Consider the following 27,229-nt stretch of genomic DNA (forward strand, 5'->3'; position numbering starts at 1 on the left):
ATTCGCCAAGCAAGCCCTCCAGTGCAGTCACGATGTTAGTCAAGAGTATTTACAGGAGATCTTGCTGCCTGTAACTTAAAGCTTTAGCGAAACAAATTGGAATTGCCTTCTGGAGGCCGTTGTTATAAATTACAGCCCCAACATCTGCAATGTCTAGACAACCCGTCTCGGATACAAGAGTGAGTCTGGGGGAGGGGGCTGGAATAGCGAAGGGGCTATGCCAGAGCCATGTCAACCGCCGCCTGCTTCCCCCCTTTCCCCCGAAACCTTCAGCTTCTGCTCAATGTAAAGCTTGAAATCAGGGTCTGTCCTCATTTGTGCCTGGTACAAGAACTCAGCACCTGCACCAGCCAGGGGCAGAAGCAATTTCACAGGGCCCGGAATCGGTGACGTGTCCAGAGAACCCCCTCCACTAGCATAAGAGCCTGCCTAGCTGTGATTGCCCCTGCAGTCCTCAGATTGACACCAAGGATGAAGTTGGCCTTTGTAGCGTCTATTCACTTATTTATTACATGTTTGGCAGACGTCAAGGAAGCCAGGCAGGCTTGTCCCTTCCTTCCCCTGGCCCCTGGGCAGCATTTGCGATGAAGAGGCTGGGCCCCTCAGCTGAGCAAGTGGTGTGTGTGTGTGTATATCTTTTTTTTTTTTTTTTTTTTTTTTTTACAGTTCCTAGCACAAACCTTCTCATTTATATGTAAAGCAGCCATTAGTCATAGCTCCATTCCCTCACACTGCCTGATGTACAATCACATTTTGCAGTGGATGAATCTTTCCACACAGCTGCTCTGCTATGAATAATCCGTCGCCGGGCCCATAAATCAGAAAAAAATCATGCACCTTCTTCGCCTGATCCTTACACAAAGTCATATATTTTACATGAGGACAAGCTAAATATTCATGAGGCTTTACAAGGCTTTTCCGACTCCGAGGAACTTGTTGTTAGGGTTGTTTTCTTCTGTTGGGGCTGGGGGTGGGTTTTTTTTTTTTTCTCTTTCTCCTTTGTACCATTTTAAACTAGTGATGGTAACCCTGTGTCCCGCCCTTGTGACTTTCATCAAAGGATCTTGTATAATGCTTGAGTTCACCAAGGCCGTGGTGGAGCTGGCTCAGCACTGGCATAGTGGAAGGTGCTGACGTACAGAACCATGTGTGAAGGTAGCCCAGGGCTGGGAAAGCGAAAGGTGCTGTAGATTGGTGTATTTATATAGACGTGTTTGGGAGACTCAAGACTGGACTAACAGGAGGTCCCTCGAGTCAGGATTGAGGGGTATCAGCAGACCTGTGTGTGTGGCGCCTAGGATCTGATTGGCAGAGAGCAGGGGGTCACTATGGAGGCCCATTGACCGAGCCCGGTGAGGGAAGCTTACAGAGCACCTAGCTCTCGCCAGCACGATGAGCTGTGCCCTTTCTAGGGCATTAAATTCATTCTCAAATGCTAAGAATTACCGACAGTGCCAATGCAATGCGATTTTACACCCTTATCGGAGGGTGAAATTAATTCGGCCTCAATCAGTCCCGTGAGGTTGGCATTTTCAGCCTCGCTTTACGAATGATATGCAGCTAGAGAGGAAGAGCCGGCTGTGCTCAAGGTCACCCAGCCAGTCAGTGGCAGAACTGGGCCTGGAACGCAGACGTCCGTGCCAGAGTCCTGACTGAACCCTCTACGCCTTCCTTGGATCTGCAGTCCCATTTCCCAGGCATTGTCTCCATCATTTCACACTCTAGGCAGTTAGTCGCCTTCCTCTTTGCGGGATGCCCTACAAATACAGAGTTCTCCCGCGCACGCCAGCTTCCCGCTCAACTCCTGCAACGGCTGAGAGTTCGCAGGCGCGATCAGCAGCATTGACAATAAAATTCCACGGTGAAGACTGCCTGGGAAAGACCCCCAGCCCAAAGGGAAGTAGCGCAGACCTCGGGAGAAAGCGGATTCCTCTGCCGGCCCAGGCAATTCTGCCAATCCCGCAGCCACAAGGCACCTCTAGGACATGGGTAGAGAGCTCAAATCCTGGTGTGTCACATGCTGATCATTCTGCAGCGGGCAGGATGTGCTGAAAGTTCAGTGCTGCTGACAGCTAAACCGGGGGGGGGATTCAGCACATCTCCCCCGTTATCACAGCTGAGGCACCTCACAGCTTTCTCTCTTTTGTTCAACCACCACTAGTCTCCTGTCGGCACGTGTGGTATTCTGGACATTTTCCTGAGTGCCTCTCTGAGCCCAGCCCAGTGGGCAGACCTCTCTGGAGCAGATGGCAGGTAGAGGAGAAGTTTGCTCATATGACACCTGCTCCTACTCCTGCTGCCATCAGTGGGCGCCCGCACGAGCCCTGGCTCTTGCACTTGTGGTAGGGGATGAGGCTCGAAGGAAAGGCTTTGCAGGAGACTCCAGGGGTGTTTAATTGCCCCAGGAGATTTTCTGCGCAGTCTTGCGGACTGCAGGGGCCAGATTCTCCAAGCTACGAGAACTGTGCCAGGCACAAATCTGGAACGGGGAGGCCCGAAGTGGCCCAGCACTAGGCTGTCTTCATCCTGCTCTATCCTGCCGTGGTTGCGAACAGCCGTGTTCTGCTAGCTGGGGATCACTGTGGGGTAGGGATGTTTTGGCTAAAATTCTTCCTTCTTTTCCCTTCCTCCCGGCAAGACACCTAGCAGCTGAAGTCAGAAGGCACAGGAGCGACTATTGCAGGTCTGTGCCCTTGGAGGATACTACTACACGGACAGCATCCAACTGGGATTACAGGCACTTTGGGCAGCGGGAGCAGTGCAGAGCACCCAGCAGTCCCTGCAGAAGGAGGCTCAAGAGGTTGAGCTGGAAGAAAAGGGGGTGTTTTGTTCACCCAGCCCTTCTCAGGGTGGGACTGGCCTTGATGACTTCTCGAGATCCCTTCCAGCCCTACATTTCCATGATAATCCTTTGAGACTCCCCGAGCCTGGCTGTCCAAGTGTAACCCTTGGCCTCTCCTCCCCCAAGTGCTATATTAGTTTTATCTAGCACTCGTGTGCTAGGGGCTGTACGATATCGAACAATAATGAAAGTCTTTGCCCCCAAAGACCTTGCATGCAAAGGGAAGAACAAGGGCTTCTCTGGCCGATTCTCTCCTTCCCCCTCCATTCCCTTTATTTATTTATTTTTTAATTTTAACATGGAAAGAATGAAGGCGAGGGTTTGCCAAAGAAGAGGGAAATAAGTCCAAACACACACAGATGGCAAGCCCACAAATTTAATTTAAAACCATCCTTTATTATTCAAAATATGAAAATTCAGGCAATAATGCCCAAAGGAACTGCACTGATTAAGCTCTCCAATGTTTCATGGCTGGCTCCTGCTGCTTCCTCCGAGGGTCACTGGGACAAGAAATGAAAACCCTCTGGAAGGCGGCGAGAGGTAGAGAAATACCTGCTGTAGCTCGTTTAACCAAACGTTTATTTACTGACCCAATCATCGTCACTTAAAGCAAAGCACCAGCTGTTCCTTATCCAATTAACGGTTGCCACAGCAAATTAACATGGAGTTTACACCATGGCTGTGGTCCACAGAGCCTGCAATGCACAGAGCAATATGATACCGCAAAAATAATCCCAGCAATATCTTCACAGTACGGCAGCATCTTTTATCTAGAATGATCCCAAACTCAGTACATGCATGTGGTTCAGCATAAAATGCAGCCACCTCTGCAGCGCTCAGCTGCTTAGTACAAGAACTAAAGAATATTTCATCCCCTTGAAAACTGATGTAAGTAGAGTTTTGGACAGGACCATCCTACAGTTGTAGAGAAAGCATTGGGCTCTTTGACCACAAGGGGCAAGGACCTCAGTAACTGTGATGCAAACAATAAATTATTATTTATTGGCCTAAAATTTGCTGTACTTTATCCCCTTGTGTAAAGAGACAGGGTGAGAAAGGAGGGATGAATCAGTTTTCACTTCCTTCTTCATAATTCTGGGTCCATAAATCAGGTACCGAGACCACAGCCTATCATACTGCCCATTATTAAGAAAATAAGACTGGCCATAGTGGATCAGACCAATGGTTCATCTAGCCCAGTGGCCTGTCTTCCAACAGGGGCCCGTGCCAAGTGCTTCAGAGAGAATGAAGAAAACTGGGCAATTATTGAGTGATCCATCCCCTGTCGTCCACTCCCAGCTAGAGACACCCAGAGCATGGGGTTGCATCACTGATGGTCTTGGCTAATAGACAGGGATGGACTTATTCTCCATGAACTTATCTAGAACTTTTCTGAACCCACTTTTGGTCTTCACAGCATCCCCTGGCAATGAGTCCCAGGGCTGACTGTGCCTTTGTGTGAAGAAGTACTTCCTTTTGTTTGTTTTAAACCTGCTGCCTGTTAATTTCATTGGGTGACCCCTGGTTCTTGTGTTATGGGAAGGGGTAAATAACACATCCTTATTCACTTTCTCCACGCCATTTATGATTTTATTGACCTCTGTCATACACAACCCCATTGTCTCTTTTTTTAAGCTTAAGAGTCCCAGTCTTTTTAATCTCTCCTCAGATGGAAGCTGCTCCATCCCCCTAAGCATTTTTGTTGCCCTTCTCTTTACCTTTTCCAATTCTAATATATCGTTTTTGAGATGGGGTGACCAGAACTGCATGCAGTATTCAAGATATGGGTGTACCATGGATTTATATAGTGCATTATGACATTGTCTCATTGTTTCCTCTCCCCTATACAGCTGTATCCAGCTGTTGTCTCTTGTCTTATACTTAAATTGCAAAGGCAGAGACTGTCTTTTTGTTCCGTGTTTGTACAGGGCCAGGCACAAAGGAATTTTGAGCCACGATTGGGGCTCCTAGGTGCTACAGTAATACAAATAATGAATAATTTTAATAATTCAGTTCTCCTGTCCAGGCTAAATGATATACCTAAACTCTAACTGTATCTGGTATAGGCCACCGTTTAGATTCTGTAACTCTTTCTTCAGGTCTGTGCTTATGATTAAGGTTAAGATTCTGTCACTGGTACTTTTAATAAAAGTCAGGGGCGGGTTGCGGGCAACGAACAAAAATTCACAGAAGCTCGCGACCTGTCCCTGATCTGTTGGGCAGCCTGGGGCTGGCCCCCAGTGACCTGTTTGGTGGCCCTGGGGCTGACAGCTGCTCTAGCCCTGCCCTAGAACTCACATAGGTCCTGGAAAGTCACGGACCCCGTGACTAAATCGTATCCTTACTGATGATGATCAAAAGAAGTTGAGCTAATAAAAATTACAGTGGTTACAACACAGATAGATTAACCAGCCGTAAAGGCTTTGGGCCAGAGGCATGCACTCCTGCTGTATTACACTTTTCAATTTTCCTACAATTAAGCTTGCATCAAATACTATTGACAAATTAACCACACAATTAAAACCATTGAGCCTTTCACGCTGTTACAGAAAGGTTCTAATTACCCAGCCACCAACTGCACCGAGTTTGCTGGAACTCTGACGCAAAGTTTGGGACATGAGTGCTCTAGGGCTTGATATGGCTGTGGCCCCATCATATTCCATCCTCCTTATAATGACCTTTGTTTATATAATGCTATAAGTGGACACGGTGCTATACAGAGCCTGGAAAATACCCAGCCCCTGTTACAGTCTAATACTTTAGCTGCCGAGTATTTGCCACCGACAAAGATTCACAGGACTGGGTTTTAAGCAGTCTTTAATTTGTGATGAGGCTTACCAGGACTGAGCCTCGGCATCCCTAAGCTTCCTGCCAGCAGCTGCCGCGCTCCGGCCACCCAGCTCTGAAGGCAGCAGCCTGGCCAGCACCAGTGCAGAAGTAAAGATGATGATAAAGTCTACCATGCCACCCTTACTTTTACGCTGCAGCGGCGCTGCCTTCAGAGTTGATCATCCAGCCAGCAGCCGCTGCTCTCTGGCTGCCCATCCTGTGCTTAATTTGTGCCAGGACTTGGCCGGGTTGAACCCCAGCACCTCTTTCATTACAAATTAAGCACTGGTTTTAAGGAGGGGCTCAAAGCTGAGGGAAGTGATTGGCACACAAGGAGGGGAAGAAGGAGGCAAAGGGCGTAGTTAGGAAAGAGGCTATGGAGAAGTTCAAGAGGGACTAGGATGAAGTGGCAGCAGTGAGGTCTGAGGAGTGAGCAAAGCTGGGCAGAGCTTTGAGAGGCAGCCAGCATTGCCCTGTGACATTCGGGACACTTGAAACATCTGTAGTCTAAATCTGCCCTTAAACCTGTTGCTTTTAGGTCTTGTTCGGCCCACTAGACTGACCCACGATCAGCTGGCAAGATGGTAAATGCCACTTGTCCCTGTCTACACAGCTGCAAAGTCACGTTTAACGCTGTGTTACTTCTACTGTACGTTCTTTGGGGCATGGACTGGCTTGTTTTTCCGTATTTGTACAGTCTCGAGCACAGGGGGGTCCTGGGCCAAGACAGGCTCCCAAGTGCAATAGTAAGTCTTAGCTAGCACAGCTCCTCCAAGTCCTGCTCTAACAAGGCCTAATTTTCTAGTGAAGACAAGTCCTTGCACGAGTGGCTAACAACCCCCTCTTTTTTTGCTAAGTAAAGCTGTTTGGGTGCCCCCAGGCCAGGTACAAGGCTTGGTACACAACTCCACGAATGTGACCTTCCGCATCCTGAAGTTCTGGAGCTCCTCTTCCTCCTCTGCGGTCTCCATAATGATCTGGTCTCAACACATGTTGGCTGGGCCCAGAAGCATCCCTTCACTGAGTGCCGCTGCTCTGAGAATTGATCAAACAGGAATACCTGACTGACATCAAAGCAGGGTTTCTCCTCAGGTTGCAATTGTTCTAGCTGGCTCCATGGGACCAGCCCAGTGTAGCAGAATCTGCTTTCCTGACATCATAATGGACAGGAGTGGTATATTCTTTTGGGCTTTATCCACCCTGGAAACGAGCGGGGATGGTAAGTGTGTGATGTCTGCTTCCAAAATTGCCTTGCAAGTCAGTAGGTGTCCCACAATATGCCAGGAAAATTGACCACAATTCAGTGAGCCTGGAGGCAGTGTAAGGGACCCTGGGATACCATGCTTACGTTGATGCATTGGTGCAAACACAATAGTGTGAAATTCTGAAGAAAGGGTTTCATTAGCGTATTACAGGGGTAAGTCACAGCAGTACAAGCTCCGTGTTTCACCAGCGCAGTGTCTCAGTATTAGCTACATTGACAGAACTGCTCAGCTGTGTGTCATAGGCCCTATGCTGTTCAACGACCAATGGCTCATGTGACAAGGATCTGGTTCTATCCATGCTGTTTCTGAGACGTCCTCAGTGGCTGTGGGGTGCACTGCACCACACTGACAAAAGAAATCCTCTGGCCTGGCCCTAGGCCGCAGAACGTGCCTGTAGATCTTTAACCATCCCTCCCACATGGGGGTGTAATTTCAGAAAAATTTGAGGGTATGGGGTGGGGCAAAGTTGCATCAGCATTCCTGCTTCCGGAGCTGCGTGTTGGGGTTAGGTCCCATTGCGTGGAGGGGGTCTTACTGGTGGCTGGCAAGGGGCAGAGATCAGGGCCCAGCTCACTCCGTGGTCATCTGTGCCACTGTGGCAACTTCCTGGCCAGTGGGGAGATGGGGGTGGGGGGTTGGCCTGCCCCCCTGTTCCCAGCAGTCTCCCCAGGCCTGAGGGAAACACTACAGCATGTGCTGATGAGGAGCTATGAAAAGGCAACTGGCCCCCGGTCCCATAACAAATGATGCCCCAGCTCCCACGCACTCCACCCATTCAGCCGTAGAGCAGGGAGGCCCTGTTCACCTGGGCATGATGTTGTAGTCCAGTGCCACGCTGGTTCGCTGCCAGACACATCCTCCTAGGCAGCGGGAGCTACTTGTCTTCATTTGCAAGGTCCTTCATGGTTTATCCCCAGCCTACCTGTCATCTCCCACATGCTAGAATATAAGAATGGCTGTACTGGGTCAGACCAATGGCCCATCTCCAGTATCCTGTCTTCCGACAGGGCCCAATGCCAGGTGCTTCAGAGCGAATGAACAGAACAGGTAATCATCACGTGATCCACCCCAGGAAGCGATCGACTCCTGCCTTTGCTCAGCCAATCCCTCGAGCCTTCGTCGCCCACTCATTACGTTTTCAAACAAGCATCTTGACGTTGTCTCCTCTGGCACGTGGGAGGGGCACTCTGTAAACCGCTGCAAACCCGGTCGCCGCCCTCCTCTAAAACCTTCCTTCGCTGCGACAACTCCCTACAAAAACCAGCATTGTCTCATTGTTCCCCTCCACTCCTCATCGCTCTCTCCCCACCTCTTGGTTCTGGTCTTGTACTTCGACTGCAAGCTGTTTGGGGCAGGGACCCTCTCTGTGGTACGTGTCCCTACAGTGCCTGGGGTAACAGGGGCCTGGCCTTGCCGGAGGTCCTGGGCGTTGCTGCAGGGCACATGGCGATGCGTCAGAAAAGCCACGTGTCGGGTCTCGCCAAAACCACAAGACAGCGGGTGGGTGGGTGGGTGCGCGAGCCGCCCGGCTGCGCCTGGCCACGCTTGCAACCTCCCTCTGCAGCCGCCAGGGCTAGACGCACACAAAGAGCCCAGCCCAGGGCCCGCCTACACCACCTAACTGCAGGGAAAGAGCAGCTAGACTGAGAGTCCCGACAGACGCCTGCCACTGACCCTAGGTGTGATGAGGCCACCCACAGCAAACCCCAACAAACTACAACTCCCATCAGCCACTGCTCCTTCCCTCCTCCCCACCTCCGGCCTGGCATGCGCAGAGCGGCTGTGGGCGGGCCGGCGCCGCGCGGCAGGCCGGGAGCTGTAGTTCCTTTCTGCCGCCCCGGCGCTTTTCCTGTGCCGCGCGGCCGGGGACTACATTTCCCGTGGGCCTGCGCGGGGCGGCGCGTGCGCCCTGCCGGGGGAAGTGGCGGTTGGGTTCTTCTTCCTGGCTGCGCGCTAGCTGCCGCCTGCGGCCTGCCACTGAGGGAGGGGGCGGCCCGGCCAGGCCAGGCCCGGCCCCGGTGAGGCGGCGGCGGCGGAGCGGGACGGGACGGGACTGGACTGGACTGGACTGGACTATGGACCCGGCGGAGGCCGTGCTGCAGGAGAAGGCCCTGAAGTTCATGGTGAGGGGCCACAGCCGAGCCTGGCTGCGGGGCAGAGGGCCGGGGCAGAGGGGCTCCTGGTGGGCCAGAGGACGGGTGTGGGGCCGACTGGGGGGAGGGGTAAGTGGCGGGGGAGTCGGCTACCTGGGGGGGGGGGGGAGCGCTGAGTTGAGCCTGTGGGGAGGGGGGCAAAGGGCGGGAGGAGAGGTGAGGTGAGGTGAGGTGGGGGGCAGGGGGCTGAGGAGTGGGAAGTGGGGGCAAGTGCTGGGGGAGCAGGACACCTGGGGGAGGGGAGAGTGCTGAGCTATGGGAGTGCCTGGGGGAGGGGAGAGCTGTGGGAGGGCTGGGGGCAGGAATCGGTGTGGGGGAGGGGGAGTGATGAGGATGGAGGCAGAGGGCTGGGGAAGGGAGTATGGGGGGGGCAAGTGGTGGGGGGGACAGGACACTGATGGGAGGGGTAAGTGCTGACCCATGGGAGTGTCAGGGGATGAGGGACAAAGGGCTGGGGGGATGAGTCTTGGGGGCAGGGAGAGTGGTGAGCAATGGGGGGCAAAGGGCTGGGGAAGGAGGCTTTGTGGGGAGAGGGGCGTTCTGTGCTATGGAAGTGCTGGGGGAGGGGTATCAGGTAGGTTAGGACTGAGTGTGGGGCCGACTGGGAGGGAGGGGAAAGTGATTGGGGGAGCCGGCCATCTGGGGAAGGGGATAGTGCTGAGCTGTGGGATTACCAGGGGGTGGGGGGGTTAAAGGACTGGGAAAAGGAGTATTGGGGGAAGGGATGGGTGAGCACCTGAGGGGGGCAGGAGCAGGTGGTGGTGGTGAAGTGTATTGGGAGTCTCAAAGGGCTGAGATAGGAGAGAGTCCGAGGGGTGGTGAACACCAGAGTGTTGAAGCATGGGGGAGCATGTAGAGGAGAATTGGGTGGAGAAGTTTGCCTGGGTGCTGAGGCAGGAAGATGATGGCAAGTTTCTGGGGTATGAGAGGCAGGGACCTTGGGGGAAGGATGAATGATGGTATGGGGGGAAGGCACCTGAGCGTGTATAAAGTGGCAATGAGATTTTTCACCAGTATATGCAGTACATGGTGAGAGAAGTAGCAGGGTTTGAGGTGTCTTTGGGGTGGGGGGGAGGCCAAGAACTACTGCTGGGGGTAAAGGCTACTGATGGGAATGGGGTTATCTATAGGAGATGTGGTTAAATGCTGGGATTTGGGTTCAAGAGCATGTGGACAACAGACATTGTGCTGGGGGACAGGGAGGTACCTGCCGATATGTTTAGGACCACCAGAGAATTGCAGAGATTCTAAAAAGATTTCTGGCCTGATTTGGTGGTAAGAGGTGACCCATCAAGCACTGAGGCCTGGGAGAGGTGAGATTTTTGTTCTGCATGTGGTGTATGGGGTGTATTAGTATTATTTCCTGTAGACTATTTTTCTGTTACTGCATATCTGTTTGCCGTAATGTTTTTTCTATTGCCCCTTTTTATTCTGGGTCGGGAACTATCTATCTATTGATATTTTACTTCTTTCTGCTACATATCCTTGTTAATAGAGTGGATGTAAAGAGCCTTCATGTTGTCTTGGTTTATAAATAGGCCTATGGCACAGAAAATAGCTTTGGGCATCAGTAGCCAAGTCAGTTTTCAAATGTGACTGGTCTATTTAGATTTGGGATAATATATCAAGTGAAATAGCAAATTATATTCTTTTTTTAATCATTGTTGATATTTCTAGATTGTTTATTTGGAAAATAGCATCAATAAACTAAAGCAAACAGTGATGCCAGCTTAATTGAATGCTAATTTTAGATGCTCTAAACTGTTCTGCTTCTAAAATTACATTTCAAGTGACTGGCAACATTTGTTGAAATTTATTTATTGTGGATTAATGCTTTCAGAGGCACAGAATTACATCTGTGCTCATAAAGGATATAAAATATAGCTAAGCTTACAAAATTTATGCCCAAAGTGGAAATATTGAAACACTAGAAACAAATCTTGGCTTTCATTTGCACTTCAAAACATAGTAGAAATTCTAAACTCTTATTTAGTTTATTTTTTATCTTTTAGAATTAGTAGTCATTTTAAAATCTCTCATTTCTGTTCAGATCATTGAACTCTTTTGCCAGTTCCTTGTATTTTTGTCAGGTTTATGGTATCTCAGGTTGAAGTGAAAAAGATATTGGATGTCAAAATACCCTTGGCAAAAAAAAAAAAAAGGCCTCTTCATATGTAATTGACTAGAGGATTATGCCATATCCTGTTGGATATAGATCGGGCCATGGTAGTCCACTCATTTGTGACCTATAGGCTTCATGATTACAGCTCATTGTAACTAGGAATTTTGAAGTCTTGAACCCTAAAAAGATTCCAACTGTCTACATAGTAGTGCAGAGCACAATGTTGGTGCTCCTGATTCTGCGTTGGCTCCCTATTGAATAAAGAGTCCAGTTCAATATCTCTTACCTAACATTTGGAGCTCTCCATGATATTGGTCCTAGCTACCTGAAGGAATACCTGTCCCTCCATGACCACAACCTGGCTATGTTCTGCTGGAACAATGAAACTTCAGTCAGTTGGGAGAGACTTGTCAGTGTGGGAGAGAGAACTTTCACAGGAATAGGCCAACAGACTGTTGAACTCACTCTCTGAGTGTTAAGAATGACCAAGGACTTCACTGCATTGAGGAATAAATGACAGACTGCTTCAATGTTTTAGTTTTTCCCCTAAAAGAGTTCTTCACACACAGACAAACAAAAAGCAATCAAACAAGAAAAACAATAAATTTATCAAACATTTTCTTTTATGGTCTGAAAGGGAAGAGAGAGACTTATTTGCAAAACCACTAACTATGATATGTAATCTATCACTTAAATCAGTTTCTGTACCAGTTGACTGGAGGATAGCTAATGTGATGCCAATTTTTAAAAAGGGTTCCAGAGATGATCCTAGTAATTGCAGGCTGGTAAGTCAAACTTCAGTAGCAGTCAACTTGGCTGAAACTATAGTAAAGAACAGAATGATTAAACATATAAATGAACATGATTTGTTGGGGAAAGTCAACATGGCTTTTGTAAAGGAAATCATGCCCCACCAATCTGTTAGAATTCGTTGAGGGGATCAGCAAACATGTGGAGAAGGGCGATATAGTGTACCTGGACATTCAGAAAGACTTTGACAAGATCCCTCACCCGTGGCTCTTAAGCAAAATAACAGTCATGGGATGAGAGGAAAGGGCCTCTCTTGGATCAAACTGGTTAAAGGATAGGAAACAAAGGGTAGGAATAAATGGTCAGTTTTCAGAATGGAAAGGTAAATGCTGGTTTCCCGCAGGGATTGGGACTGGTGCTGTTCAACATATTCATACATGATCTGGAAAAAGGAGTAAATAGTGAGGTGGCAAAATTTGCAGATGATAAAAAAAAAAAAAAAAATTACTCAAGGTAGTTAAATCCAAAGCAGACTGTGAAAAGTTACAAAGGGATCTTACAAAACTGGATGACTGGGCAACAAAATGGCAGATGAAATTAAATCCTAATAACTGCAAAGTAATGCACATTGGAAAACATCCCAGCTATACATAGAAAATGGCGAGGTCTAAATTAGCTGTTATCATTCAGGAAAGAGATCTTGGAGTCATTGTGGATAGTTCTCTGAAAACATCCGATCAGTGTGAAGCAGCATTAAAACAAGCTAACAATGTTAGGAATAGGGATGTAAAATACTTATTGGGTAACTGGCGGCATGGGGGTTAACCGGCAGCATGGGCTCTGCATCTCCATGGTGACTGCGTCGGGTTACAGCGGAGGTGGCTGTGCTGCTGCAGAACACCAGGACCATGGGTCTGAGATGGGGGTCCTCTGCTGAGCTGGGTTGGGGATGCTACCGGCTGAGAGGAAGGGGTGGAGCGTGTGGGACACACAATTATATTAGTTAAATGGTTAACCGATATAATTTTAATAGTTTAAATGGTTACCTTTTGTAACTGATATTTACATCCCTAGTTAGGTTTGCTAGATAGTCAAACAGAAAATATTATAATACCACTTTATAAATCCATGGTATGCCCACACCTTGAATACTGCATGAAGCTCTGGTTGCTCCATCTCAAACAAGATATAGTAGAATTGGAAAAGGTACAGAGAAGAGCAATGAAAATGATTAGGGGTATGGAACAGCTTACAAATGAGGAGAGATTAAAAAGACTGGGACTTTTCAGTTTGGAAGAGATGAACAAGAGAGGACGTGACAGAGGTCTATAAAATCATGAATGGTGTGGAGAAAGTGAGTAAGAAAGTGTTATTTACCTCTTCCCATAACACAAGAACCAGGGGTACCCAATTAAATTAATAGGCAGCAGGTTAAAAACAATCAAAAGGAAGTCCTACTTCACGCTATCCACTGTCAACCTGTGGAACTCATTGCCAGAAGATGTTGTGAAGGACAAAAATATAAGTGGGTTCAAAAAAGAATTATATAAGTTCATGGAGGATAGGTGCATCAGTTATTAGCCAAGACCATCTAGGATGCAGCTCTGTGCTCTGGTTTTCTGAAGCCTCTAGCTGTCTGAAGCTGGGTGTGGACGACGGGATGGATCACTTGATAATTGCACTTTTCTCTTCATTCCTGCTGAAGCATCTGGCATTGGCCATTGTTTGAAGATAGGATACTGTGCTAGATGGACCGTTGGTCTGACCTACTATGGTCATTCTTAAGTTCTTATCATCTTATTTATATTTGTTTTGGTCGGGTTATATTGGCACCCATCATATAGTTCTGAGCACTTCCCACTTTAATTAGACTGGCAAAGCAAGGTCCTGCTGGACTTCTTGGGATCTGCTGTACTTCTCCTTTTCCTGATTATGGGGGCTCTGCATAAAGCAGGTTTTCTGGAGGGGATAGAAAGGGCAGTTTTACATGCCAGCCTGGTCATATTGGAAAACCTCTTTGTTGTTTTGTCTATCTTTAAATGCTTGGGAGGTGCTTACCCATCCTGGTGTTGGGAGCCATGCAAGTACCTGCTTAGATATGGAAAGATGTCACCCAGTTCATCTTTTCATCTAGTGATAGAGTATCTACAGCAGTGTTTCTCAATTGGTGTTCCACGGAACCCTGGGGTTCTGTGGGAACACTGTTAGGGTTCCGTGAGAAAGTGACATTGCGCCGCCGAGAGCAGCTGCTCTCCGCGCCGCCAAAAAAGGGAACATGTCCCGGATTTTTCGGCGGAGGGTATCGAGTATGAGTGTAATTTCCTAAAGGGTTCCGCGGGGAAATTTAATTGAGAAATGCTGACCTAGTTGTTTGTATATAATTTGCTTATTTCGACTTTTTTTTGGCCCCATATGTAAAAATACTGTTAAGAGTTTGGGGGGTTCTGCAATTATTTATTGAGTTCAAAAGGGTTCCGTGGCCAAATTTAATTGAGAAACACCGATCTACAGTATACTCTCCTATATGTCCAAGTGGATGATCTGCTTGGTGTACCATCACTCTGTGAGTCATAGATTGGGTTGAAGTGGGCCATGCTATTAATTATTGATTTACGCAGCATCTTTCATAAGCACCAAGGTGCCTTACCATATTAAATATTGAAACAATCTTCATTTGGACCAGACTCATTATCTATCCGGCTTCTGCTATTTTTCTTTTGACTGCGGAGTCACATGAAATTACTGTCTGAAAACAGTTCTGTAGATGGTGGTATCTCTGTCCCTATCTGTAAGATTATTTTTAATTTTTACAATGTCTGCTCCTGATCCTCAGTAATGACACTGGAATAATCTGTATATGCCAGGAAGAAAAACTTGCTTTTTTTGTTGTTGTTTTCATACCTAGCCAGTGATGGAAAATGTTATGTTGAAAACTCATCCAGTGACTTATGGATGAAATGAAGCCCTGTGTAAATACAGGAGCTTAGTTTTTTTCCATGTGTCAGAAATGAGTTTATAGATCTGACATTTTGAAAAATGAAGTGGGCTGATTTTGGGGGGGAGGGGAGTTCTTTTCTTTTCTCTTCTTTTTTTTTTTTGAGGAACAGGGAAGGGGGTGGAAAGGAAACCCTTGTCCTGCTGGTTGGTGTTGGCTTGATTACTTGTCAATGATATATTTATGATGTATCCAGCCTGTGTATCTCATATTGATTTATTAGGTAAGTCTGATCATATGTAATATGTATTAGCTAATATATTAAATTCTAATTTTAGGTAATTACATTGTTTACCCAAATTACTCCTTGAGTTACAAGTAAACATAATATTCACTTACAATCCTAAATTGGTATGTACTGTTAAGCAGCCCATCCTCAAAGATACTTTAGTAGCGAGTTAAGTGATTCCCTCTGTGTATTTTTTGCATCAGCCTACTGTTGTAAGGATCATCTTGGATCCTTTTGGATGAAAACCACTATATAAATGTAAGGTACAAAGGCAGGGTGAGTTGTATAGGACAGTGCACTGTAGCAAGTACATGGGGAATATTAGAGCTCTGCAACCTACCTATGTACACACCATCCATGTCTTAAATGGTGTTTCTTAAATACAGCACTCACCCTAACGTTTACGTTATAAGAGGTATGGCGTCCTATGAATGCATAAGCTTAGTGGAGAATCACATATGCTCCTTTAGTTTTTGAAAAAACTTCTTGCTTTAAGTAAAGCTCTCGTTTTTTTGTTTTGTTAAAGAATATGGAATTTTATTGTTCTAACCATTTTCAAAAGTACTAAGAATAAGGAGTTCAATAAGTAACTTCCCTATTTGAATAAACTGTTTAAAATGTAGATACAGTACTTAAAGAATAAATGTAATAAGCTCAGCTGAGACTTTGATTAAATGTCATATAAACTAAACTATGTACGTCTGCATAGAATAGTAGATATTTTTTTCAAAGTAGCTTCAAATGGTTCTTTTAAGTGTATGGATGTTCTGATGATTATCTTTTTAATTAAAATGAGAAATCTTTGTTTAAAGTGGCATTCTTTTTTTTACAGCCTGTTACGGAGACTGTAACAATCATTTCTTAAGTCTGAACGTTTTTAATTCCAGGAATCCATTTATATGAAACTATGTTTAGACTTAATTAAGGAACGATTCTTACAAAGCTTGTAAATAGCCATGAAAAAAGGGACAGAAAATAAAACTGACATTCACACTTAACAAAATGATTGTTACAAGGTATGTAATATGCTATAAAAATACAATAAAGGCCTTTTTATAAGAGTTCATATTTTTGATCCTCATTCTGAAAGGTATTTAAGAAAAATATCAAGGCTCTATGAAGCAACATCTGTTTTCCTGAATGGACTAGTGACAACTTCAATTGTGTTTAATTAGCAGTGCATGGAGCTGTACCTGACCAATTTTGGATTCCGTTTAAAATGTCTCTTCAGGCAATATTTTAATATAGATTTAAGTTTTACCTTTTTTTTCTACTATATTTGAATGAGGCAATCTCTCCCCATCAGCATTCCTGCCATGGTTTGTGGCTGGGAAGATGTTGAAACTGATATTCTTCATTGATATATTCAGTCCTTTCCACATGCACATTAACATTTCCCTTCCTTGGAATGGAGTGATATAAGGCCTGATCCTGTAAGATGCTGATTGCCCTTTTCTGCCATAGGAATATCAGGCCATTAGCCTTTTGAACAGCTTCTGCCTTTGGAAACTCTTCCAGTACTGTTCAATAAATACACATTGGTTCATCTCTATAACTGTACTGGCAAGGATCCTCCAGGACATTAAATACTTTGAGATCTATGGATGAAAAACACGATATAAGAGCTAGGTATAGTTATTAGTATTATTTTTTATTAATAAGGTGCTATATAAATGCAAAGTATGTTTTTGTATTCTCTTACTATAGTGTATGGTTTACAACAGCTATGGGAACGTGCTATCATTGCATTGCCAGAAAAACCCTTTGCTTCCCTACATTTGATATTATTAGATTTTCTAGTGACTTTTGATCTTGTGATAAGTCAGCCAATAAGCTAAGCAGTATCCAACATGATTTGAATCTTAAAAGAAAAGTGAATCTGAGCTGATTAACTGTTTTTCTCTGGCTGCTTAGTAAAAGCATTTGCAGTGGGACTAGATATTCAAATTCTTACCCTCTGGGGTGGTCAGGTTGTATGACTACCTCTGGTTTGGGTGTTGGTAGGATTGAACCTTTAATATCCCAGAACTTAATGATTATTTTAATACTTATTTTAGATAAATTGCTTTTTACAGTTTCCCTAATAGTATGTTTGTGTTGTTTTCATTTTGATAGAGAATACCAAGTATCCAAGGCAAGGGAAATATAAGGAGACCTGTATCTGAGGGATAAAGGCGTTCAGGAGATCTGGCAGTTTTTTCAAGGAGAAGGTATTAAAGGCACAACTGCAAACTATCCGATGTAAAGGAAAGACAGGAAGACTAGTAAGAGGCCAGTATGACTCCATTAGGAGCTCTTTAATGTCCTGAAAAACAAAAAGTGGAAACATGCACAGATTGATAAGGAGGAATATAAAAAGAATAGCACAAGTGTGTTGGCACAAAATCAGAAAGGCTGAAGCACAACATAAGTTACACCTAGCAAGGGATATAAAACACAATAAGAAGAGGTTTTTAAAATATATTAGGACCAAGAGAAGGATGAAGGAACGTGTAGGTCCTCTACTTACTGGGGAAGGAGAGCTAATAAATGATATCAGGAAGACTGAGCTGGTGAATGCCTATTTTGCTTTAGTCTTCACTAAAAAGGTTCATGTGTTGAGTATTAATGAATTCATGGTCACTAATTAATATTAACTATGAGGGGGAAGGAATGCAAACCAAAACAGGAAAATAACACATTAAAGAATATTTAGATAAGTTAGGTGTATTTAAGTCGGCCCGGCCTTATGAAATTCACCTATGGTTCCTAGGGAACTAACTGAAGCAATCGCGGAACTGTACCATTAGCAGTTATCTTCGAGAACTTCTGGAGGGCAAGTGAGGTCTCAATGGACTGTAGAAGGGAAATATAGTACCTATCTTCAAAAAAGGAAGCAAAGAGCACTTGGGAAATTATAGACCAGTCTGCCTAACTTTAATACCTGGAAAGATACTGGAACAAATTATCAAACAATCAGTTTGTAAGCACTGGGAGGATAATAGGGTTATAAGGAATAGTCAGCATGAATTTGTCAAGAACAAACCCCGCCAGACCATCCTAATTTTCTTCTTTGACAGGGTTACTGGCCTGGTGGATGGGGGAAGCAGTAGTTGAAATATATTTTGATTTTTAGTAAAGCTTTTGACACAGCCCCATGGAACATTCTCACCATTGAACTATGGATATGTGGTCTAGATGAAATTACTGTAAGGTGGGTACATAACTTGGTACCATGTAACATTTTGATTAAAAACTAGAACAATATACAATCAACATAGAACAAATTAAATGGATTAAAAACAGACTAACTGATAGGTCTCAATTTAACTGTAAATGTGGAATGGTCATTTCTAATAGTCTTGCAGAGATCGGTTCTTGGCCCTGTGCTATTTAACATATTTATCAATGACCTGGAAGAAAACATAAAATCATCACTGGTAAAGTTTGCAGAGAGCACAAAAATTGGGGGAGTGGTAAATAATGAAGAGGAGAGGTCTATGATTCAGAGCAATGTAGTATGGCTAAATGTAAATGTGTTCATCTAGGAGCAAAGAATGTAGGACATACCTACAGGATGGGGGAGCTCTATCCTGAGACACAGTGAATCTGAAAGATTTGGGGTTCGTGGTGAATAATCAGCTGAATGTGAGCTCCCAGTGTGACACTGGCCAAAAGAGCTAATGTGATCCTGAGATGCATAAATGTGAATCTTGGGTAGGAGTAGAGAGGTTGTTTTACCTCTGTATTTGGCACTGATGAGACACCTGGTGGAATCCTGTATCCAGTTCTGGTGTCCACAGTTAGAGGGATGTTGACAAATTGGAAGAGGTTGAGAGAAAAGCCACGAGAATGATTGAAGAATTAGAAAACATGCCTTATTGTGATAAACTCAAGGAGCTCAATCTAGTTATTTTAACAAAGAGAAGGCCAAGGGATGACTTGATTACAATCTATAAGTACCTATTTACGGTACATTTATGGTAAGCCCAGGGTTTGTGAGACTTAAGGCAGCTGACCTGAGGTAGAGAACCCTGGGCTTGAGCATCTACACTGATTTTTAACCTATGTTAAGACTTTTCTGATCTGGGCTTGAACCTGGGGCCCCGGCTGTCCACACTGCAGCATGCTGACCTGAGTCAAACCGAACATATCCCAGAGTCCTTAGTACCATCCTGAAATGCGGCTGCTCTTGCCCTTTGATCATGATGCATTGTGGGAAAACTTTACTGTCCACCCTGCATGTAACAGAAAGTTTGAACAGCCCGCCAAGCAGTCATTTTGGTCTTTGCGCGTTCAGCTACTGGAGCCAGCAATATGGAGGAGATGCCTTTTGAAGAACTTCTCTTGCTTGCTCTTTCATTCCTGTGTCAGGAATGGGCAGAGCTTCCATTAGGTGCTGATAGACATTTTGGAGGCATTTTCTGACCCATCAAAGGTACCTGAAGGATTTCATGATGGAGAAGGAGACAGAGGAGGAACACTCTGTCATGGCAGACTTGCACTAGCAGATGCTGCTTAGTACAATCAGCATAGCCGCTGATGCCCCCTACGTAGACCGGTGCATGTGGCGCAGGATCACAAGCACAGACTGATGGGATCACGTTGTCATGCAAACCTAGAATGACCAGCTGTAGGTCCAGAACTTTCTCATGAAGACAGCTACGCTTCTGGAACTTTGTGAGCAGCTTGCTCTGACCCTCCAGCATAAAGAGACACACATGAGGCTCCCTTGCCTATCTGGAAGCAGGTAACTATAACCATCTGGAAGCTGGCTACCCCAGACTGCTACAGGTCTCCTGCCAGCCAGTTTGATGTTGGGGAGTTGACTGTGGGTAAAATGGCAGAACTTTCTGAGGCAATCAGGCATGTGGTTTACTCCAGAACAATGGGCATTAAAGATATTCTGGAGGTAATTGCAGGCCTTGAAAGAATGGGATTTCTTAATTATACTAAAACAATGAGAGTTCTGTGGGGCCCTAAAGACCAACAAATTTATTTAGGCATAAGCTTTTGTGGGCAGAAACCCACTTCGTTCAATGCACTGGGGCACCCTGATTACATTGGGGCCATTGATGGGACTCGTGCTCATAGTTTTCAATCCTCAAGGAGCACATGAATATATAAACCACAAAGGGTACTATTCCTTTGTTACTCAGGTCCTCGTGGACCACAGAGGCTGATTTATGAATGTCAACGTGGGTTGTGCTGGAGAAAGTTCTCAATGTCAGAGTTTTTTTTGCTGTTCTGGAGTCTACATTTGTGGACAGGCTGGGACACTATTACCACTAAATAATGTTGTCCTAAATGGAGTTTCTGTACCCACTATTATTCTGGAGGACCCAGTGTACCCCCTTTTGCCTTGGTTTATTAAACCATTCCCTGATTTCAGAAACCCTGGCCCCCAAAAAAGGTTTAATTACTCTCTCAGCAGGTATGGAGTGCTGGTTAAATGTGCTTGTGGCAGATTAAAATCCTGTTGGAGATGTCTACAGAGCCATTTGGATGCCAGTGTCGCCAATGCTGTCTGCATTACGATGGCTTGCTGTGCTCTTCGCAATCTTGGTGAAGCCGGAGGTGAGCCAGTTCCCCCCAGAATGGATCTATGATAGTGAGTGGCTGCTGAATTAGGATGCTCAGCCAGAAAGTGCACTACCACAAGCTGGGACTGGATGCACCCGGGCAACAGAAGTCAAGGATGCTTTGTGTTCTCACATTATGGACTTGCACAGTCCAATGGAAGAGGGAGAATAGTACCTGTACGAATGTGCTAGTGTGGAGAAAGGGGCTAATTGATTTGGGGGGGCGGGGTGGGTGCTTGATTACCATGCAATGTGCTTATGCATGACATCCTGAATAATTGATTGGGGGGTGGTGTGAATCACAGTGTGGGTTCATAGAAAAGTTACTTAAGTATGAATTGCTGTACCTAACTGCATGGAGGAATAGTGTTTCTTAGTAATGTATAATTGCTCCTCCTCATGTTTTTAGTTTTAACTCGGATCATGATTGTATGTGGTGATGCACTGATAGCAATAAACTTTCTTGATGATATAAAAGGCTTTATCTGTAAATGTGTTAAAACAGTGTGAAAGTCACCCATTGCTACACAGGACAGCTGACATTACAACACCCAAAAACAAGTAACAGAAGAACATTTCCCAAACAAAAAAATAAAAGTGCAGGAAACAATGCAAACATGCCACAAACCCCCTACTGCTGCATATCTCCTGGCACCACATTCTCCTTCCCCTTCTTTTCCTATATTCCACACATTTGGTGTTGGGCAAGGGGTGGAGATATCCAGAGGAGAGGGGTTCAAGAAGGAAGGCTCCATGAGGTTTAGTTGCTCTGCCCAGTCGCTTATGGGGTTTGAACACTTGGGCTGCCCTGACATGAAGTTGTCCAAGGTGTTTCTAGATTGAGAGTATGTTGCATGTTATGGGAGAGGCAGCAGTAGCCAGTGCTCTACCAGCCATGATGGAGATGAGTCACTCAAACCTTTCTCTCTGTTGAGCTCTGCCCTCCCTTAGCCACTGTTCCTGTTCCAGGAAGTGGGTTGAAACTGCCCACTCCTTTGCTGAATCCTGTCCTCCCCCTGGGCACTGAGCCTCACCCTTTCCGCCTGCCTCTCAACATGCCGTTACTCCAGTCTTTTGTCCCTCTGCTGCTGGTATTGGACTTGCTTGTCAGTCTTCTCAAGAACTTCAACCATGACTTTGTCACAGAAACACTTCCCCTTGGAAAGGTCCATGAAGATACGTTGGGCCAGTGGTTGAATTTTGACTGTACAGTAGCCAATAGAAGGGCCTGCAATAGGACAGGAAACCGGGGGTTATTGTCTAAAGTAGCACAGTGGAGGAGCACAGAATAAATTCTTGTGGAATCTCAAGGACATAAAATGTTACATTTCAAAATTAAAACAAAATATATTGTGAAAGGGATGCTTCCATAGAACCTCTCTGAACACAACCTGATTAATCAGTTACAGAAATGCAGAGATAAGGGTAAGTTAAAATTATACCCATTTTTATACAACAGAAAAAAGTTTATAAGTACTTGGGTTGTAAGGGGAGGGCGACAAGTTCCCTGGCAACAAATGGCATTTTCTTTCATTTCAGTCCTTTTGTATTTTGGAGCGCCTAACTATTCTTGTGGTGCCGTACTGGAAAAGGGAGATGTTATTCAAGGCTGTTGGTGAGAAACCTACAGTTTATGCAGCTGAAATATTCAAACGTGTGGTTACTGAACAGCACATCTATGAGTTGAGTGAGCTAGTGAGCTACCGAGGTGGCCCTAGTAAATGCACCCTTCCCTGCCATGTGACTACCTAGCTAGAGTTCCTGCTTTAGAAGAGTTTGCAACTATCAGCAACCAGGCGTGAGTCAGAATCCATGAGGGAATTAACAGGGTGCTCCGTTAGCTTACACATGGCTTACCCTATTATGGCTGCATGCAAATACTCAGAACTCCACAGCCTCCCTTCTCTTTGCCCATGGCACATTTCTGGGCAGAAAATGACACCCCAGTTGTACTTGAGAGAAATGATTGTCACCCACCGACTGCATGGATTAACTCTTAACTGAAAAGGACTAAATTTAGAACTAGAATATAGTTTCTCAGACACACACACTGACTCTGTGTTGCTCTGTAGATCACAGCAGTTACAATGCAGCAAACTTAAATGCATGGCAATATAAGGTTATTTATAAGAAACAGAAATTGCCCTAGCAAAAATTTGACACTTTTAACTAAAAATGCGCTTTAAATCTGTCTTTTACTGCAGTGGTTCTCAACCTGTGGTGGGTGGACCCCTGGGGAAAGACTTAGACTGAAAACTGAACAGAATTCAACTATTTACGGTACACCCTTACTATAACGAACCCCTTGGGATCCAAGCTATTTGTTCAGTATAGTCTGGGGTTCGTCATAGCAAAAGAGACCTGCCACAGCCGCAGCAGGGGCTGATAGTTCCTCCACCCCTGGGAGGAATGAAGGGCATTATAGCAAGGGCGTACTGTACACATACAATAGATTTCCAAAGGGGTCCTCATCTCCATTCAAAATTTCCAAAGAGGTCTGAAAATGAAAAAAGATTGAGAACCATTGCTTTACTGTTTGCAAATTGACCTCTAGATTGTTTGGGGTGGAAGAAGGAGGGCACTATGATACAATCTTCCATTAGCAGATACACAGTGGCAGCCGGAGCTTCTCTTAACTTCTTAGAGCAGAAATCGCTTCCACTATTGTAGCAATAAACTTTTAAATTGGAATCTCAGATTTACTGGGCTCGGGTGGCTTCTGTCTCCTCTGGGTTTGCTGCAGGCTCGGCAGCGGGCTGTTTCTTGGGGCGGTGGGTACAGGGAAGAGGCATTGAACAGCTCTTCTTGTTGATCCTGTTCCACAGCCTGCTCTGGGACTAGTTTTAGAAACAGTCACTTCATGCTCTTCAATCAGAGCCTGCTGCTGGCTCCCATCGGTTACCATGCTGGATTCAGGGGACAGCAGGGCACCCTTCTGGCTGACCAGGTCATTATGCACCATGATTAGCTCCGTGCTGGGATGGTGCCCAGCACCAGGTCAAACTCCTCATAAAACAGGCATGAAGTTGATGAGCTGCCTGAGGTGCTGTTCTGCGCCCTGTTTTCCCGTACCTGCTGTCAACCCACTTAATCTGCTACCTGCACTAATCACAGGTCTGGAAAATTTGCAGAGCTGCCAGCTTTTTAGCTATCTGCTGGTACACATCATCATTCCTGGTACTTTGCTAAAGTCCACAGTTTTATTGGCCTCACATCAGAGCTTCACCAAAATCTGGCTGTGCTCCCATGACCATGAAGCAGCATGAGTTGCGGAAGGCTTAGAATCAGAATTCTAGACGATAAGGGTTGGAAGGGACCTCAGGAGGTCATCTAGTCCAACCCCCTGCTCAAAGCAGGGCTAACCTCAGCTAAATCTTCCCAGCCAGGGCTTTGTCAAGCCACTGCTTAAAAACCTCTAAAGATTGTTTTGTTCAGCTTGTTCTGTTCGGTCTCCATTGCAAACACAGAAGGCTCTCCGGTGTGGTGTTTGCAGTTCAGTGATCAGAAGACAATAGAAGGGTTAACGCCCACTCACTGCTGCTGAATGCCAAAGGAGGGGAGCTTCCCGTTTTCAGTTGCATCAACTGGAGATTGTGGGGATAGAGAGGACTAAGGAAGTTAGCCTGAGTCTGTGCCTGGGCTAATATTGTATTGTAGCCATACCTTTAGGGAACAAATGTTTCCTAATGGGCTCTTCAGTCTAGCAGAGAAAGGTATAACATGATCCCTGGCAGTAAGTTGGACAAATGTAGATAGAAATAAGGCATCAATTTTTAACCGTGAGAGTAATTAACAATTGGAACAATTTACAAAGGGCCATGGTGAATTCTCCATTGCTAACAATGTTTTAAATCAAGATTGGAGGTTTTCCAGAAGGATCTGCTCTAGGAATAATTTTGGGGAAGTTCTATGGCCTGTGTTTTACGGGAGTTCAGACTAGATAATCACCTTGTCCCTTCTGGTCTTAGAATCTATGAAACTGGTTGAAAGACGCTATTTGGAGTAGCTATCAATGGTTTGATGTCAAACTGAGAGGGTGTATCTAGTGGGATCTGACAGAGTCAGTTCTGGGTCTGTTGTTATTCAATATTTTTAATGACTTGGATCATGGAGTAGAGAATATCTTTGTAACCTTTGCAGATGACACCAAGCTGGGAGATATTGCAAACACTTTGGAGGACAAGATTAGAATTTAAAAGGACCTTGACAAATTGGAGAATTGGTCTGAATTCAACAAGATGGAATGCAATAAAGACAAGTGCGAAGCACTTCATTTGGAAGAAAAAATCAAATGCACAACTACAAAATGGGGACTAACTGACTAAAAAGGATTTTAGGCATTATAGTGGATCACAAATTAAATTGAATGTGAGTCAACAATGTGATGCAGTTGCAAAAAAGGCTAATATCTTTCTGGGGTGTATTAATAGGTATCGTATGTAAGACCTGGGAGGTAATAGTCTTGCTGCACTTGGCACTGTTGAGGGCTGACCTGGAGTAATATGTATAGTTCTGGGGGCCACAGGTTTGGAAGGAAGTGGACAAATTGGAGACAGTTCAAAGGACAGCAAAAAATGATAAAAAGGTTAAGAAAACCTGACCTATGAGGAAAGGTTAAAAAATGAGCATGTTTAGTTTTGAAAAAAGAGTGAGGGGGGACCTAGTAATTGTCTTCAAATCTGTTAAAGGCTGTTTATAAAGAGGACTGTGACCAGTTGTCCTCTATGTCTACTGAAGGTAGTCCAAGAATTCATTGGCTTAATCTGCAGCAAGGAAGATTTAGGTTGCATATTAGGAAAAACTGTCTAAGTATAAGTAGATTTGGAAGGATTAGATTATTGGTAAATGTGAATGAACATGAATTTCACCATACACACACAAACTGAGGGAAAAATACTTCCATCAATAATTGAAATTTACAGCTAGGCAGTAAGAAAAATGTTGCCTGAGTAATTATTAGCGAGTTTGATTTACAGATATTTACTTCATATATTTTGACATGTGACGTTGACTGTTTTAAATTATCAAACTTTAAGTTTTTGAATCTGACTACTGTCATTAAATAATTGTCTGAATCCCCCCATATAATTTCCTACAACTGAAAAATTATATAAAAATAGCATAAAATCTTAAAACCCATAATTGTATGCAACTGTGAAAATTAAATCAATAATGTTAAAAAATGCTTAAAAATAAACATCAATATTTGTTGAAATTATCAAAAAATAAAAATGGAATCCTTCCGGGCCTAACAATAAGGGTAGTTAAATGCTGGAATAGGCTTCCAGGGGAGATTGTAGAATCCTCATCACTGGAGGTTTTTAAGAACAGGTTAGACAAACACCTGTTGGAGATGGTCTAGATTTACTTGGTCCTGCATTAGCACAGGAGGCTGAACTTGATGACCTCTCCAGGTCCCTTCCAGCTCTACATTTCTATGATAAGTATAATCGTATAAAGCAGCTGGAATAAAATAGAATTGGTTGTTAAATACAGGGTTGCAGGTTTCTTTTTTATTTTAAATGACTACTTAGTAATTTAAGTTAACTACATTGTAATCACTTTCCCCCTTCAGTTTGGGGGTTTGCTGGAATCAGTATAGATCTGAATTTAAAGCTTGATGATTATTTTTTTTTCTTCTACTCCGACCACCTGCTTTTGGCTGCAGTTTTTCTATGGTTGATACACAATGTAGGTACTTCACTAACTTCACCCCCTCCTCTTTTAATTTTTCATTTTAGCCACTTTGCTCCATTAAATGTATGCAATTATAAAAGCAAATGGCAAATTTGCTATTGCATCATTGAAGTATTTAGCTTCATAGACTTAAGCAGCAGAATTTGGTGCTCCATGTCTTCCCCCTTATTATATATACTATAAACATCAGAGAGAATAGGCTGACCTTAATATTTGCTTCCCATACTAAATCGCCGCCTTGCAGCATTTATTTCCCACTGAATAAAAAGTTTAATTTCACGCCCTGATTAGTGCTAGAATGTGCAGGTGGATATTTGTTTTATGCAGCTAAACTAATCTGCCTTGGCAAATTATTTGCCAGTCAGCAGAGCTATAATTCCTCATGAGTATTTGGTGCTAAATTATAGTTCTCATTAGTAAGGTAAATCAAAGCTTTCTAACCACAAAGCTTTGGTTAGGCCAGGATTTACTGGGGATAAATTGAGAGTGACAAGGACACAGCATAGGGTCAAACTGGTATCTGATACAGAAGGGGGTAAGGAAGGTTTCTAGGAAGAATAAAAGAAATGAGTGTTGTGTAGTGTCTCTGTGTATACCCCAGTGAGACCATGTAGATAATGTAAAACCCCTCTTTTGTTGCTTAGTTCAGTAATTCCCACTGAAAAAAAAAGAACTTAACTGTGGTCTTGGAGGATTGTTTGGTGGTCTTCAAAGAGCTGGCTGGTTGCATAGTGCTGACTCTTCATTTCCAGATGCTATATCACATTAAAAGAAAATAAAAATGCC

At 44.6% G+C, this 27,229-nt stretch overlaps 1 protein-coding gene across 4 annotated transcripts in view; it reads left to right on the top strand.

Annotated features, from left to right (window-relative positions):
- Nucleotides 1–8,990: 8,990 nt before the first annotated feature.
- Nucleotides 8,991–27,229, top strand: part of BTRC (beta-transducin repeat containing E3 ubiquitin protein ligase) — a 160,947-nt gene continuing 142,708 nt past the window's right edge. For 2 of the 4 annotated variants that reach the window (XM_067537191.1, XM_067537193.1), the window contains exon 1: nucleotides 9,054–9,059. In XM_067537191.1, coding sequence (XP_067393292.1) covers nucleotides 9,057–9,059 — 3 coding nt within the window. In that variant the 5' untranslated portion in view covers nucleotides 9,054–9,056. Of the gene's footprint in view, nucleotides 9,060–27,229 lie in introns of all 4 variants that reach the window. The other 2 variants (XM_067537194.1, XM_067537192.1) reach the window with 2 other exon arrangements.

Source organism: Emydura macquarii, unplaced genomic scaffold, assembly GCF_026122565.2.
Source record: "Emydura macquarii macquarii isolate MOO-44397 ecotype Brisbane River unplaced genomic scaffold, CSIRO-AGI_Emac_v2 contig_3692, whole genome shotgun sequence".
Lineage (NCBI taxonomy): Eukaryota > Metazoa > Chordata > Testudines > Chelidae > Emydura > Emydura macquarii.